This window comes from Microcebus murinus, chromosome X (genome assembly GCF_040939455.1).
Source record: "Microcebus murinus isolate Inina chromosome X, M.murinus_Inina_mat1.0, whole genome shotgun sequence".
NCBI lineage: Eukaryota > Metazoa > Chordata > Mammalia > Primates > Cheirogaleidae > Microcebus > Microcebus murinus.
In genome coordinates this window covers 118,267,014-118,284,952 of record NC_134136.1, presented here as the reverse complement: position 1 = coordinate 118,284,952, position 17,939 = coordinate 118,267,014, and the positions used below count along the sequence as shown (strand labels likewise).

Genomic DNA, 17,939 nt, shown 5'->3' with positions numbered 1-17,939 from the left:
GAAACCAGAAGCAACAACAGCTTCTTAAAAGACAAAGTGCTTTGTTTCTAGAATGAGGTGAGGCCCACTCATAAGACATAAGTGTCTTTTTATCCCCACTGTGTAGCATTTCTGGCCTCCTGGGAATCTTTATATTGTGAGAGAAAGCACACAAAGCACACAAATGGGTTAGAATAAAAAAGACTTTCAGTTTCATTCTTAGATTCATTAAGGGAATTTGTTCCATTGCATCTACATGCTAGATAGTCCAAATGTGTGGGTCCTATAGGGCCCAAATTAGTAGCCTCTTCTTATTTTATTTTCCAAAATTCATTCCCTTTAGTGGACACAGTTGAGCATATTTGCTTTGGGGGCTATTGATAAGAGGCAGTAGGAATGTGTAGATGGCAGCTGCTATGGAGAAGCTGCTAGTGGCCTTTAGACTGTAGGGCAGAAGAATTTGGCCTTTAATAAATATAGATGCCTGTTTAGAATCAATAAGTGTTCAGTGTAGACTGAAAATTGGAAAAAATACATATATAAAAAATGGGTCACTAAAACCTGTAACTTACACTCGAAGATTACCTTAATATAAAGGATGTGGTAAAAGATTACAAGATTACCTTGAGATAAAGGGTATGGTGAAGGTACCAAAGAACTATATGATTCTTTAAACATAAAGTCCAACTTTTGGTTGAAGTTTATCTGTTAGCTTGATTTCGCGAATATGAAAGTTGCATTTGGAAAAATGAATTTCATACTGGAGAGACTTGGTACGGTGTCTTAGTGGCTTCTACAGATTTTCTGAGGCAATGTGAATTCCCTAGTGTGCTCCAAATCTAGCTGTCCTCGGTAAATGCATTAGCTTTGAATGTCCTATGGTCCATTTTAATTGAGTCCTAGTGCTTAATTTCTTTCTGTTCACTTCTTTTGTTCACTCTACAGACTCATTATATTATGTATAAAAAGTAGCCTGTGTCTTTAAAGCTAATATAATGTGAGGATTATGCATTTAAACAGAGAATTATGCAAATGCAAAATTATGATGCATTTCATAGTCACACTGACTTTTTATATTTCTCATAACATATGTTAAAATATCCTGTTTAACAGACACTATTATTACACAATATTGCTTGAGTTACAACAGTGTACTTAATGTAACTAAAGACTAGAAATTATATAATATCTATGATGAGGTGGAGGGGAGTGAATCTGTAGTCTCTGATAATCTTTACATTTGCTTTTCCTGATTTTTTTGGTAAGGTTAAATTAATATACTTAACGTTATTTAGATAGAGTTATTTCTTGAATTTTAATTTTGTTTATAATTTGGTCCTAAAAATTCATAAGACTAAATTTTGTGCATTATGTTTTAGTATCTTTCAAGCCTAAACCTGGACAAAGTCTCATCAATAACTGTGGTTCTGCCAATAATTGTGGTCACATTATCTCCCTTGTCAATAAATGCGGTCAGTCAAAAACCTGGGTGTCTCCACTGTGCAGCACACAGGAAGGAGCTGACAAATGTCAATACCATAGCTGGGGACTTCTCTAGCAGGAAGCCAGGGAGAGATTTCTATGCAGTATGCACCCTTGGTGCTTTAGTACCTTCTTCTATCTAATGACACCCAGCATATTTTTGGGAGAAAAAATGGCAGACAAAGAGAAAGGGTTGACCACAGTCCCAAGAATGGTGCATGGATAATCTTTCTATAATATTTATGTAGAAGTGGAGGGCTTGATAAAATTCCAAGAGACATTTGAGCCCCTGTGTAAAACCCAATCTCTTAAACAGATAAGATTCTTTTATGCCTTTAAGGATTCTAAGGAGAAGGTGATTCCACAGATTTCTTCCATATAACAGTGCAGTGTGACCCCTCCATCAGGCAGCTTTGCCATTCTACTGGCCCTGGCTTGCCTGCTGGGCTATAGCATGTCACATCCTCATTATTTTATATGAATGAACACGAACTGGCAGATGAAGGTCTGTTGGTCTTTCCTATAGTATGAAGGTTGGAAATGGCTCCAGGGCTTCCAGCAGGTGTTTCTTTCACTAAAGGAGCAGAGATTTGAATGCAAACTGTTCTTACCTAGAAATTTCTGCCTTGGGTTATTATTTCTTTGTTTATAGAACATTCTTATTATTGGTTCTTAGGGGCTGGGATAACCAAACTAGTAACTAGACCATTCATTCCCATTGCTTTTGAACACTTACTAGGTTGTACTGAGGTTAGGTTGAAAAACAACAATAAAAAATCTAAAAGCACCTTTAATTTTGTTGTGTCATTTCTGACCATCTCTGAACTTTTGGTGCTGGATGCAGAAGAACATCCAAGACGAGAGTTTAATGATCATTTGAGCAAATTGACTACCCTAAGTTGCAGCAACACAATAGAATTGGCTTTTGGTCTCACCATATGGCTTTGATGGACCTAACAATTTTGCTTCTTTTACCTCTCCTATAAAGTGAATATGGTTGAAGATTAGAGGATTCCTAAGGATTTTATAGCTCTAATAATATGTGATTCACTAATTTCAGTTTCACTGAAATCATTTGGCCTGGGTATTGAGTACAAGCAGAGGTGAATTTACCCTGAAGCTAATGAAGCTTAATCTTTAGGGTTCTTCCTTTGTAGGGGCCCCAGACCAAAGCCTAGCCTCATTTTTTCTTAATAATTTGGCAATCTTTGTCTTGAAGAGCTTTGCCTAAATTATGTAAGCTTCAGGCCTCCCCAAACCTGGATCCATCTCTAGGTTCTAGAACAGAAGAGATGAACTTGGAGGTAATTGAAGGCTTTTCCCAATAGTGCTTCCAACTGAGATGGTGAATAGAAGATCACCATGAAAGAGCATTAAGGATATATCCTTGTAAGGATATATCTTCTCTCTGCCAATTTGTTGGAATCTAGTCAGTCATGGATAGGCATTTAATATATGTTTTTACAAGTTACTTGGAATTAGAGAAAATAGACTATTTGAAAGACAGATGTGTCTCAAGATCTCACAGAGAGCCAGTTTAAGAAGACATTTGGGGAAGATGCTTTGTACAAAAATGTATCCTTTTTCATGTATTCAACAAATATTTGTGAATACCTGAAACATGCAGGATGCTGGGATGATGGAAAACCAAAGTCAGGAAACTTTTCATTCAGATGCAAGTCCAAAGCTTTTTGAATGTATGTGAATTACCCAGAGAAATATGATTTAAAGTTGGATCTTGAGCTAGGGTTTCCAGGAAGATGTATGCGATGTTATAAAAGTTGGGCGTGATGAAGGGGAACAGTTCTTAGCTTTTATACACTAGATGGCACTGTGGGTGCAGAGGAAAGCTCTAAACTGGTTCTTTTGTTACTTAAATCTGTTGAAAAATTATGTGGTTGAGGAAACAACACTGTGTTATAAAACCTATAATTTTGTGGGGAGGTGTAGAATGCATTCTTAATTACTTTGTAATTCAATACGTGTCCCCTTTTGGTTAGACTTCTCAGATTGGTATGTAGAGTTATATGTATATGTCCCCTGTTGTAAGAAACTGCTCTTGCCCCAATTTTCTAATAATCACATAGAACTCTCGTGCCATGGCTATGCTGCTATTCCTGAAATGAAGGTACCAAACAGTGGTGTGTTCGATATAGTTGTTGGCAATGATAGACCCTACTGCAATTCTGCCTAATTCCAAGATTTGAACTTTCCTCTTTATTCCCAAGATTTTTCTTTAATCACCACAAAAATAGCAATAGGAGAGGCTCACAAGTCACTCTGTACCAGCATATTGTCTGCTCCCTTTCACTGAGCCAGTGAGAAATATCTGATGGTGTTCTCTTTGTCAACATAGCTGCCATGATCAGTTTCTCTTAGGATACAACAATACTCTTTGGGAGATTATGCTTGGGGAAATTTCACACAAAGTCTCCTAGAAAGTCTAAGGAAATATGAAAGCTGAAAATGTTTTCAAATCAGAGTTAGAAATGGCCTCCCAAAAAAGGAAAATAAAAGAAAAGAAACCACTTTAATGTTAATAATTAGGTTGTCTTGGATGGCAAATTGATACACATTTTCTCTTATGGAGGTGTGCATTAAAATTTGTACTCTTCCTTCTGTTAGAACTTTGACAGTGGAAAAGAACATCTTTGCTTATGTGGAACTCCTTTCATTCACAAATGGTAATACCTATGTTATACTCAAGCTTGGAGAAGAAGTAGAACGTGGACTCTGGGGATTTTTTGTTTCTTGTTCTGTTTTAAGAAAGATCCTGGCATCTTCTTTGCTATTTGTGCTAGGGGCAACACAGTGACTGGGATAGATCTGGTGAATATGTTATTTGCTCTGGGGAGCACAGTTGCTTCTAAGAGATTGCACAGTCTTGCACATGAGTACCTAAAAACTCCTGGTTATTACAGATATGTCCCCAGCTTTCTCCCATCTCTCCTTCCTCACAGATGATAAGTAAATAAATAAAATCAACAGCATTTACCACTTAGCACTTTCTTTGAGAGAGTAGGCAGTTGGCTATTTTAAAAGTTTGTGTTTATTTTTTTGGTTTTGTTTCATTTGTTTGCTTCATCGCATTTGAGTAGGATTGTAATCTTTTCTTGGGCAAAAACAAGAGCGACCTGCAGCAGTGGCTGGTGAGAAGAAGGAAGTTTTTTTTTTTGGATTTGTTTTTGAACTAGATAGTGAAGTGCCATGACCTGGAGTTAAGTTGGAGGCAAGGAAGAAAACTCATAAAGTGAGTGCTGGTGGATGGGGAATGGGGAATGGTGAAGGGGAATAGTCAAGAGTCAGTCCTGTTTGGAGAAGTATTTTATTAGTGAGTGTTGACTGAGATAGGAGAGGGCTAAATTACAGGTTAAAATGTGGAATGGGTGGCATAAAGTTTCAAGTTTGAATTTTCATATTATTGGAAAAATAGGGAAGAACAAAAAAATATTCAGAAATAGAGATGTGATGACAAATGATAAATGTTTACTTATTCAACACATTCCTTTTATTCCCCCCATTTGAACCAATGGCAATTATTGAGTTCTGTGGTTTTTGTAAACATGATTGAAACCTACTCTCACAGGATTTTGCTGTGTTTTGTTTGAAAGAGTTTAAAATAGTCTACAAAGGTCTCCATGTTCATCTTGAAAACATAACAAACCTTTCAAAACAGCCCTAATCAGGGCAAAAAAAAAAAAATATTGATGTTTTGTTTGCCTTTGTTTTGTTATAGAGAACTTTACCTCGATTCAATGCAAGGCTCCTCCCCCTCCAAGAATAGAAAGGAAATTTCCACCTTATACTGGCTTTGGTTCTGAAGAGGATTCTCTCCGCTCCTGCGTAGGTCTCATCCCCACACCGCATAAGAAGAACTTCAAGAAGTTCATGGAAAAAGACAGGTGCTTGAGGGAACCATGATTTTCATCCAATATTTCCCAAATGCATTTGGGGTTTGTAACATAGTTCGCATGATGACACAGATGTCATGTAACTCATCTAATTTCAAGTCCAGGGAGATGTTATTATAGCTTTTTAATGAAGTTGGTTAACATGCAAGTATTAAAGGTTCTTACTTGAGTGCTTATTTTAATGTGTTATCTGGAGGCCCCTAAAGTTATATTATCCCCAATCTATGTCACTTTTCCATATCTACCTATCTGTCTATCTGTCTCCTGAAGATGGTCCCTAGGAAATGATGTAGAGTAGAGGTCAGTAAGCTTTTTATTAAAGGGTCAGATGGTAAATATTTTTGGCTTTGTGGGCCATACGGTATCTGTCACAACCACTCAGATCTGCTATTGTAGCATGAAAGCAACCATAGACAGAACATAAACAAATGTGTGACTGTGTTCCAATAAAACTTTTTTTATGGACACTGACATTTGAATTCCACATAATTTTTACATATCACAAAATATTATTCTTCTTTTGATTTTTTCCAACCATTTAAAAATGTAAAAACCATTCATAGCTCAAAGACTATACAAGAACAGGTGGCCAGCTGCATTTGGCTTACCAACTATGGTTGGCCAACCCCTGTTATAGAGAGTTCAATGATTTATAAGTGTTTTTCAAAATATTATTTGGTGATTAATGTTGTTGTTTTCACTTGGGAGGTTGTTTGAGTTCAGTAACCATAGATTTCTCACATGGCTGAATATAATTTTAAATGATGGTCTTTCAAAAGTATACCTAATACACATGAGGAAAAATCTGCTCCTGAGTCATGCATATAGAATGCAAGCAGTACCCATGGCTACTTTTTGCTTCTGCAGGGAGAGCAGGCCCTAGAGAAAGAAACTGGGGGAAAAAGTGGTGGGGAAATGTTCCAGATGCTTGAATAGGATGCAGGCTAAAAATTGAAGTCCTGTGTGAGGGAAATGATGGGTAGAGAGATCCTGGAGAGAAAAATGATAAAGAGAACATGTAGTAACTAGGAGAAGGAGAAGAAAATGATGGCATTATGAATTTGATAAAATTGAATGGGGTCAGATGTTGTTGGAGAACATTTGAAGAGAGAGAACAATAGTTGTGCTATTTCTGTAACATTGGTGAAAATCTATTCGTAAGAATTGTATAGAATGTCTAAAAGTCTGCCTTTGCCATGATGTGATGTCCTTTGTCTTTCAAGAAATAATCTTCTACTTTTAAGCACTTTAGTGTTGTATTTTGAAGTTTGAGAAACGATGCTTCTCTAAGTGTCGTCCTGCATTTATTAGAAATGCTAATTCTTGTGCCTCCCCCGAGATGGACTGAGACAAAAACTCTGGGGATATGTCCCAACACTCTGTTTTCTCAAGCCCTCCATGGGATTCTGAGGCACAGCAGTGTTTGAGAACCACTGATTTTGATCACATAAGAGGAACATCAACTTATCCTTCATGCTCCCTTATCAAAAACAGTGTTTACAGTGAGGTTCTAGGGTAGGACTTTTGATGGACACTTTTCACTAACTGCTGTTTTTAAGAGCAGCCACCCGAAGGAGGTGGACAGGAAGAATGTCCCTATTGTAAAGGGAGAGGGAGTTTTTCTTACAAGTAAACAAGATGAAATATTATCCAGGGTGTTGCTTCTGGAACCCAGGGGAAAACAGTTCTTTGTGGGTAGTTGACTTATTCTTTCTTTCTGTCTACACTGTGTAAACTTGCCCACAGAACACTGACTATAGACAGTATTCCATGTTCTTGTCATACTGTTGTGGCTGTAGAATGATGATATAGGCACACATGTCTCTAATTTCATTCTTTCTATCCACTGCTTGTTCTGTGCCAGGAATACACTTCCCTCAAGCTCCTCCTACACAGTGACCGTGTTTCCATAGTAACTTGCACATACAGCTGGAGACTTACACATGAGTTTTAATAACCCAAGGTTTTAAAACTGTGAGACCTTAAGGAAGATGCTCTCACAGAGCATACAAAGAACAGTTTCTTAATATAAATAAACTGTGAATAGAGACATAAAATTGTTCATGGTATATATTGATTATATATATTGCTATTAAAAATGTATTGGGTGCTGTAGTTGTTATAAAGTTAATGTTGATCTACTGTGAGTTGTTGGAGGAAGTATTAATAGTTTCAGATTAAAGCATATGAGGTTTTTTGATGGGACATGAAGACCTTCTTTATTGTGGGTATATGTCATTATGGTGGCCTGCTGGGCAAATTATGTAGTTTGACTTGTATGAACCAGAATAATATCTTTTTTGCTGCACCAGGCTAAAATTAGTTACTTCATTCTCTGTGTGTCCACAACACTCTACTGATTATACCTCTAATAATAATATTACCACTACTAACAAACAAATAGTGAGAACTGTGTACTAACTACTTTACAGTATTCGATGTCATTTAATCCTCAAAACAACCTTGGAAAGTAGATAATATTATTGCACCCATTCTTAACATTAGGAAACTGAGGCTCAAAGAAGCTGTGCAACTTGCCTGAGCTCACACAGCTAAATTTTAGTTGAACTAGGATTTGAACCCAGGAAAATCTGACTTCTGGAGTTCACCTTTCTTGCCAAAGAACCTGTACTTGTCACAGAGCATGGTAATTACTGGTTTATGTAATTTGTGGACTAGCCCTAGACCAAGAGCTCCTTAAGGGCAGGGGCTGGTTTTATTGCTTCCCTAAGAGTTAGAACAATGTTGGCAACATACTTGGGGCTCAATAAATATTTTTCCCAATAAGAGCAGGAATGGATGAATAGGTGAGTAAACAGAATAAACATTCACTCATCCAGTTCTTAATGATGGAAAGAAGAGACAGATGACTTCACACTGGGAAGGTTATTATCCCTGACTTGTGCTATTCATAACCATATAGAATCCAAAAATTCATGATTTAATCATAGTCTTGACTTGTTTCAGATGTTGTCCATCTGCTGTCCCCATTAGTCATTTTTCCCTCTTTTAAAATTTTTCACCATCAATAAAAATAAGCCTTCATGTGTCTTCCAACCACAAGACTCTATGACTGCAGCTATTTTTGAGGTTTTAAGTATGTATAGAGCCCCAGGTGAGACATTCATTTTCTTAGTGAACAAATGTTTCCTAAGTTACTGCTGTGTGCCAAGCACTGATATAGGTGCTTGGGATACGTCAGTGAACAAAACAGACATGAAGTACTGCCCTCACAGAACTTACATTCTAATTGTCGGAGGTAGACAATAAACAATAAATATAATATGTCAGTAAATTATGTAGTATACAAATGGTGTTAAGTGCTACGGAAAAAATAAAGAAGATATTAAGTTGCTATGAAAAGAATAAATGGGAACTAGGAGTGTGGGGCTAAGGAAAACCCTCAGTCACAATTTTAAATAGTATGGTCTGGGTGGACCTTACTGAGGAGAGGAAATGTGCTCCAGGCAGGAGGAACAGTCAGTGTAAAGGCCCTAAGCCAGGAGCATGCTTGGATGTGCAAGAACAATCCAGAAAGCTGACATGGATGGAGTAGATGAGTAAAAGGCAGAGCACACAGAGATGAGATGAGAGAAGGAATGGGGGATCAGATCACATAGGGCCTTGTAGACCATTATAAGAACACTTTTTCTTTTTTTTTTCAGAGACAGGGTCTTGCTCTGTCACCTAGGATAGAGTGCAGTGGCACAACCATAGCTCTCTGCAACCTCCAACTCCTGAGCTCAAGTGATCTACCTAGCCTCAGCTAGGACTATGGGTACATGCCGCCATGCTTAGCTAATTTTTTAATTAATTTTTTTTTTTTTTTTTTTGTAGAGACAGAATCTATGTTTTCAAGGCTGGTCTCAAACCTGGCCTTAAGCGATCCTCCTACCTAAGCCTCCCACCTCCCAAAGTGCTAAAATTATAGGCATGAGCCACTTCACTTACCCTATAAGGATGCTTTTGACTTTGAATAAAGGGCCATTGGGAGATTTGAGCAGAGAAGTGACTTGAGCTGATTTGGATATTAAAAGAGGCACTCCAGTGCAGTGTTTAGAGTAAGCTATAGATTGGCAATGGTGGGAGGAAAGACTAGTTAAGAGGCTAGTGCAATAGTCCAAAAGAAAAGTTGTGATGGTTCAGATCTGGGTGAGTGCAGTAGAAGTGATGAAATTAAATAGTGGGTTCTGGAAATATTTTGAGGGCAGGGCCAATAGGATTTCCTAACAAATTGTATATGAGATGTGAAAGAAGTGAAAAGCTAAGGATGCTCTCATGGATTTTGCCTGAGGAACTGAAGAATAGAGTTGCCATCCACTGAGATGGGAAGACTAAGATGGGAATACTAGATTAAATTTGGGCCAAGAGCACAAGTTCAGTTTTAGGTCAAGTTCAGTTTGAAATGTCTATTAGATATCAAATGGTGATATCAAATGGGTGTGTAGGCAGATATATATGTTTGAGTATGGGGTTCAGAAGAGAGGTGTGAGCTAAAGATATAAATGTGGATGTCATCAGCATGTAGATGGTATTTAAAGCCATGATGCCAAACTGTATTCAGGACTTGAGACTGGATGAGATCACCATCTAGGAAGTGAACATACATAGAGAAGAGCATGACCAAGGAGTAAACTCTGGGATACCCCAAATTAAGAGGAGGGGGGAAAGAGGAGGAACCAACAAAGGAAACTAAAAGGAGCAAATGAGGTAGGAGCAAAACCAAGAGAATATAAGATCTTGAAAGCTAAGCGAAACAAGAGTATTACAGAAGAAAGAGTCATCATTTGTACCAATTGCTGATGATTAGTCAAGTTAGATGTGGACAAAAAAGCATTGAAGTTGGCATTGTGGAAGTCACTGTCGATCTCTACAAGAGCAATTTAGGTAGAGCAAACCTAATGGAAGTGGATTGAGGGGAAAATGGAAGAAGAATTCGAGGCAGTGATTGTAGATAACTCTGGGTTGTGTATAGATAAAAGTTAAAATATGGCTCCTGGACCTAGGAATTTATAATTTATTTTGGGGCAATGGGAATAACATATTTTGGGAAAAAACCAGCCAAGAGTACAAATCAATATAGTGCTAAATTGGGTGGAACATTACGTTTGGTACAGGAGGTGTAAGTAGGTGGTCAGCTCGAGGGTGGAGTACTGTGATTAAAAAGAGTGTTTTGAGAAGTTTGATAATTAGCTTATTAGTCAAAGAAATATATGAAGATACTTGCAGTGCTTCTCAAAGTGTTCCCTGAGGACTACCTTATCAGAATCCCCTGGGGTGCTTATTAATAATGCAAGTTTCTGGAGATGCAAGCTAACTACTGAGTCTATGTCTCTAGGGGTGGGATTCTGGATTCTGGATATTTAACAAGCTCCCCAGGTGACACTATAGACAATAAACTTTGTAAATCGCTGGTCTAAAGATTTTATTGAATAGGTTATATTCCTGATTGATGAGATCTCCAGAACACTAGAATTAGGTGAAAAAATGGCATATTGAATATGTGAAAACCCACACTTAACATATACACTTACAAATTTATGTAAGTTGTAAGAAGTTCAATTTATAGTAGTATTCATTTGCCCTGAGGTTAGAGCTCACTCACTTGTTTCAATAATAATTCAGACATCTGAAAGGTTATGGGTCTTTCATGGGGGAGGTGGCTGTCAAAACTATTGTTTTGATGTTGTTACTTATAAATCCAGTTATGTACCGGAGAAAATGGTTGACAAGGTATAGCTGTACCCAGTGTTACATGAGGTTTTTCTGAAGCTTGGGAATTAGTCACTAAGAAAACAGATCTATGGCGACCTGGCTGTTTTTCCAGGGCTGTTCTGGGTTGAGCCTTTCAAATTGCTGTACTGTCACATGAGGCCTCAAGCCTGGCCCTGCTTCTTGGACAATCTGAGAAAGGGGTGGAGAAAAGCACTTTCTGCCTTTGCAAATCAGAAATACTTTGTTGTTTATCACTGTTAACACAAGGAAATAATACATTCCAGCATAGGAGAATCTGCAAGGGAGAACCTCTCTGCTTAGAGTTGTGCCAGGACAGGAAAGTGACAGAGGACATGGTTTATTTTCCTGTTTGCCTCCTTCGGGTAATGCTTTTGGTGATCAAAGACCTCCCCAAGGGTTTGTTGTTTGTCACAAAGTCCTCCTTTCCCTAGCTAATATCCATGGACGTGCTTCTGCTGACAGATCATAAATTAATTTCTTCAGTGCCCAGGCAATCAACTTTGGAAACTTTTCAATCTAGACTTTGATCCCATCTTCAGGCTTCTAGATTGTTCAATTCATGCATAGAATTTTAAGTGCAAATTCCAACCTGTATGGATCTTGTAACAACTTCCTACAAATATTTACTGAGTATTTATAATGTAAAAACTGTTATGTTAGATAATGGTTAATAAGACACAGTCTTTGTCCTCAGAAAATATACTTGTAATGGCTACTTACAATATGGGTGATAAGGGCTATTAAAAAAAAAGGCAGGTCTGTAATATTCATTATAGCATTTGAAAGGGAAAAGTTAATTTTTCCCTTGAAGGAAGTTGGGGGATGCCAGGGAGCTGAGCTGGAGGAATAAGTCAGGAAGGGGAGGATGTGGGCTAGAAGACAGAGAGGCAGTGGGCATGAACCAGTGGGTGGTGAAGCAGGGAAGCAGCCCCAGGCATGGGCAGAACACACCTTCTGCATTTCTTGGGCAATAGGGCTAGGTGTTTGCATTTCTTTCTGACTTGATTACTGTGATTGTTGACCAGCCTTGTCACTAGAGAATAACTGGTTAATGTGGCTGCTTTGAGCAGTGTGTATGTGACATTTATTTTGGATACATTTTCCCAGTGTGTTACCTAGGACATACAAAGAATCAGAGATCTTTTTGGCCAGGCACAATAGCTCACGCCTGTAATCCTAGCACTCTGGGAGGCTGATGCAGGAGGATCACTTGAGACCAGGATTTTGAGGTTGCTGTGAACTATGGTAACAACACTGCGCTCTAGTTGGGGCTACCGAGTGAGACTCTATCAAAAAAAGAAAGAAAGAAAGAAAGAAAGAAAGAAAGAAAGAAAGAAAGAAAGAAAGAAAGAAAGAAAGAAAGAAAGAAAGAAAGAAAGAAAGAAAGAAAGAAAGAAAGAAAGAAAGAAAGAAAGAAAGAAAGAAAGAAAGAAAGAAAGAAAGAAAGAAAGAAAGAAAGAAAGAAAGAAAGAAAGAAAGAAAGAAAGAAAGAAAGAAAGAAAGAAAGAAAGAAAGAAAGAAAGAAAGAAAGAAAGAAAGAAAGAGAGGAGAGAGAGAGAGAGAGAGAGAGAGAGAGAGAGAGAGAGAGAGAGAGAGAGAAAGGAAGGAAGGAAGGAAGGAAGGAAGGAAGGAAGGAAGGAAGGAAGGAAGGAAGGAAGGAAGGAAAGAAAGAAAGAAAGAAAGAAAGAGAGGAGAGAGAGAGAGAGAGAGAGAGGAAGGAAGGAAGGAAGGAAGGAAGGAAGGAAGGAAGGAAGGAAGAAAGAAAGAAAGAAAGAAAGAAAGAAAGAAAGAAAGAAAGAAAGAAAGAAAGAAAGAAAGAGAATCAGAGATATTTTAATACGCTCAGAAAATTTCTCTGGATTTAGATTTAGAACCTTAATAAGAAGATGGCTGAACTTTTTCACTTCAGAGTTTATGCTACTATATTAAAACCATAGCACACCTTTTGCAGGCTTTTTTTTTTACATATATAATGTGTGAAAGATTACTTGATAATGCATAACCCTCATTTCTCTTCCATTTAGCTATGGCGATGTAAGCAATATACTCCGTTTTTTTGCAAAACTAATCACGGACAAATGTGCTGACGTGGACAGACTTTTTGTTATTTCATATTTTCTCAGTGATGACACAATGCAAGTGTTTGAACCTATAGAGAAGAATTCAGGTAAGAAATACACCTCTCATAGTAATTTTTCTCAGAACATTTAACTGTCTCTTCATTTTGAAAATTAGGGAATAGGATCTGATTTTGTAGCCTAGATAATTTATGATAGTGGCTTTTGTTTTCTTTTTTTAAACCAATAGAGTTTTTTTTTACAAAGATGTCTTAAATGGGAGCCCAAACTTATGAAATGATAAAAGAGAAATAGTTTTGGTTGGCTCAGGGCCAGGGGACCTGGGATACCCGCCTTTTGCCACTATCCTCTCTTCCTCTGTAGCCTCAGAAACATCCAAGGGCCTCAATATCATGATCTGGCTACCACTAGTCCCACTCACAGCCAGCAAGCCAAGACTGTACTCTTGATAGTCCTGCTTACAAATATCTTGCTTGAATATTATATAAGACAGTAATTTCAGATATACAAATACAATTTTCAGGGTCTATCTTTCTCTGACCCTTTTGTCTGTTGAAGATGTTGCCAAGGATCCAGCACCTAGGCCCTCAGAATTGTTTTCTGCAGTGTGCCAATACCATAGCTATTGCTGAGCACAGCCATTGACTTACCAAAGCATGGAAATATAGGACTCTATTCTTTTTCTCAACATGTTTAATACTTTAATCTGTGCTGAAAACACACATTTGGGAAAAATAATGAGTGATGTGCTGGTTAACCAGTTCTTTGAAAAGATTTTAAAAGCCCTGATTTGTACTATTTTCCAATTTCCATAGTGTGAATACCCCAACCATGGCCAATGTCAAACAGTCAACAGTTTAAAAACTGGCTTGCAAAATCTCTGAAAATTTAACAGTCAGCTCCTATGAACTGATATGGGCCACTTGGCATACCAATGAGTAATAAATAACTTGTATAGCTAAGTCAGGCTCCATGGTGGTTTGAATAATAGATCAAATCTTAAAATAGGATGTCAAATAGGGATGACTATAAGTCAGGCTCTTATAGGTCAAAAAATCTACTCTATACATCCAGAATGGGGAAGATATTGTCAAGCAAATTGCAGCATGTGTAGGACAGAAAGGGTGATAATAGTCAACTACCAGCTTACTAGTAATAATAGCAGCCATGATTGAGAACCTAATATCCTTACAAGAACCTTATGAGGTTAACTATCATGTTAGTCCAGGTCCTCCAAGAAGCAAATGCCGAGACAAGATTAAATGTGCATGAGATTTATTAGGGGAAATGCTGCTGACGGAAAATATGGAAGAAGCCAAAAGAGGCCAGGAGACTGCAGGTCTGACTCCTGTGAAGGACAAAGGGAAGGAAGGAAGGGGGAGTCTTGGACTGCGGTATAATTCTTAGAAAGTTTTGGCAAGGCTGATGGAGAGTCCTTGAGGCCAAGTTGGTAGTTGGAGGAGCCTTTGTCTTGCAGGAGTGGGCCTGTCTTAGTATCCCTGCCTTGCTTAATCAGCTGTTTGCAGCAGCCTGTGGGAAGTGTGACCTTGGCACACACCCAAGGATACATGACTGGCCACAGTAGCTGGGACCTTCTATCAGTTACATTCCCCACCACAGGTGATCTTAGAGGTACATTTTTTGCGGCCCACACACATTTTATTCCCACTTTACCAATAAGAATTCACAGAGTTTCAGAGAGATTAACTCCTACAGATAATCTGGCAAGCAAGTGTGAGAGCCAGGATGGAATGCAGCTCTATTTGGCTCCAAAGCCTGTGTCTTTCCACCACCTATGGTTTCTGCCTGTGGTAGGAGGAGTGGGATGAAGCTGACCAAAAAGCTCATTTGATCTCAGACTGTTTTTGTAGGTCTGTAGATTTCAGTTCAGTATCAGAAAATACTGGAGTCCCCTGGTCAACTCTGCTCACTGCTTTCCAAGAGGTCAAAAAACAAATAATGCCCAGAAGAGAACAGACAAAATGGTGAGAATTCTGGAAATTAAGACATATAAGGCATTACTAAAAGAGTCAAAGATATTTTACCTGTGTGGGGGGGTGAAAGTTAAGGGGACTTCCATAGTTATCTTGAAACACTTAAGTAACCTCCTTTACAGTAAGACACCATCTGGAGCAAAAAGGTGGAAATAAGCACAGATGAGGAATTTTTTAACTGGTACTGTTCAAAACTTATTCTAAAGATAAGTATCTTCCTAATGTCCCACACTCCCAGTATGCTGCTGGGCATATATGGAAGGTCCTTGCCAAATGTTTATTGCACAGGGAAGGGAGCAGAGAAAGGAAAGAAAAGGCTGCGATGCCATTCTGTTGTTTTCTTGAACACATTCACCTAGGAAGTCTCATTTCTTCACCACTGCCTCATTCTTCCCTTAAGTCTGAGAATAATAGGCAATTTGAGTTCACAGGTAAGTTGTACAGTCTGTTTGAAGACGAAGTAACTCTGAAGGCAAGTCAGGTGGTTCTCTTAAGAATAAAGGCTACTCATGAACTTTTCCCTTTTTCTATAGGGATTGCTGGTGGGAAATTCTTAAAAAGAAGCCGTGTAAAGAAGCCTGGACAAGAAATCTTTAAAAGTGAACTATCAGAATATATCAAGGCTGAGGAGCTGTACGTTGGAGCCACAGTGAATATCAATGGCTACCTATTTCTTTTGCTCAATGCTGATGAGTACACCTTAAACTACATGGAGAAGAATTCAGATAAGGTGAATTTACTTTGTGTAATTCCTGACTTGCCTTTCAGCCCTCTGCAATCTGTGTTTTTCCTTCTCTAGGGCCTTTACTTCTTCCTCTTGCCACTGGTTTTATATTGTGCATTCCACATGTGAGCATGAATAATGGATCCGTGTGACTTGGCCACAGGTCCCATCACAGAGGCCAGGTCCTTGTCTACTTTGCTTACACGCTGGGTTCTCTGCTGCCCAGCATCACGGATTCCAGGCACAGGCAGGAGGCAGGGCCAGGGTTGAATCAAGTTTCCTGGGTTTTCTGCTGATGCTAACAATGTTTTCAGAAAGAAATTAAACAACTATAGGAAAGGAAGAAAATCTGGTGCCACACACTGTGCCGTCCCAGTTAATTGGCAGAGGCCAGCAAAGAGGGCCAAGACTCGAACAAACAGAAACCCCAAGGGAACCCAATAGTTGCTGTGATTGCAACTTCTCATAAATAACAGTAGCCACCTAAGGCCTAAATAAGAATTTAAGGAGAAATTGGCAACAGTGAGCTCAAAGAGTTTTTTTTTTTAATTTGAAATAAGATGGCAGATGGGTACTGTTACTGAAAGTGCTATTATGAAGATACTGTTCAGTAAAAATAGCATATTGATAAAATCTTGATTTTAAATGTGAAATGATTCAGTATACAAACATGTATATTTGGGAATTATTGTTGAATATTAAAAGATCTATCTGGAAAACTTTATTTTAAAAGTCTATCTCTAAATAATATGTATACCTCATTTATATACATATAGTACCAGTTTTATCTCATTTATATATAAAATGCCCAGGGTTATGTTGCTAAAATCCGTCTCTCTGAGTGTATCACATCATTCATATCAGTTTGGGTCCTCTAAGAAGCAGATGCCAAGACAGAATTAGATGTGCAAGAAATGTATTGGGAGAAACACCTCTTAAGGCTAAAGAGGAAAAGGGGAAGAGACCAGGAGGAGGCAGGTCTGTCCTCTGTGAAGGGAGAGGGGAAGGAAGAAGGGGTGGGGAAGCAGAGGCTCAGCCAGCAGTGCAATTCTGCTAGGCCCATGGGGAGCACCAGAACATAGACTCCCCAAGAGAGGGCCCCTGTCAGGTAGGAGTAGCCCAGCTCTAGTCCCCCCCTCCACTGTGCTCTGTCATCAGGTAGGAACAGCCTGAGGAGAGGGTGGCCTCGGCAGGGACACTGCATGTGAACTCAGTGTGGACCTGGAAGGTGTGGCAGCTGGAGGCTATCAGCGAACAGTGCTCTTCTCCACAGGGTCTCTCTTGACAGGAGGCCTGGGCAGCACCCTCCATGGCTGCCATGCCATCTCTCCATTTGTAGTGTTAGCAGTTCAGGTTATCATAAAACCATGAACCAGTAGTTATTCAAAAACACTGAATTCAGATGAGAAATTCAATAATTGGGCAGTTAGATTTTGGGAGACCAGCAGACCTGGCTTGGAAACCTGACTCCACAGTTAATAGCTGAGTCACCTTAAACATGTATCTTCCCCAAGCTTCAATGTCTTCTTATTTGAAATGGAAGTGCCTATTTCATGGAGTTGCTTTGAATATGAGATATGATAATGCGTGTGAAATGCTTAGCTCTATGTGGCCAATAGCAAGCTCACTGTAGCTACTGTATATTAGGGTTGTATTTCCAAACAGAAGGTGAACCTGTACCTTAATGTAAAATATATATAGCATGAATATAAGATATAAAGGACTTTTCTCCTTTCAGAATAATAAAAGCAGGATAGGGGATTGTCTGGTATCAGCATCCCAAGTGAAAATTGCATGATTTTAAAACTACCCTTAGCAAGCACATTTTAAGATTAATATACTCTTTAATATCAGTCTGAAGAGTCTTTTTAAAAGGGCTAATAGATCCTATCATGCAAATAGATAAAAGGAAATGCAAAAAAAGGTGTGTGGGGGGTAGCGGGGGAGTAGGGGCCTGCGATAGGTACCAAACCACCTGGAGCATTTTCTGGCGGAAGAGAGGGAGCTTTATACTAAATTACCATCAGTGTTTTCA

The 17,939-nt window shown here is 38.7% G+C and overlaps 1 protein-coding gene across 1 annotated transcript in view; it reads left to right on the top strand.

Annotated features, from left to right (window-relative positions):
• Positions 1 to 17,939, top strand: part of EFHC2 (EF-hand domain containing 2) — a 168,753-nt gene that overhangs the window by 94,729 nt on the left and 56,085 nt on the right. The window contains exons 8-10 of the mRNA XM_020285042.2: positions 5,198 to 5,363; positions 13,133 to 13,275; positions 15,714 to 15,910. Of these exons, the coding sequence (XP_020140631.1) occupies positions 5,198 to 5,363; positions 13,133 to 13,275; positions 15,714 to 15,910 (506 nt within the window). The remainder of the gene's footprint in view (positions 1 to 5,197; positions 5,364 to 13,132; positions 13,276 to 15,713; positions 15,911 to 17,939) is intronic.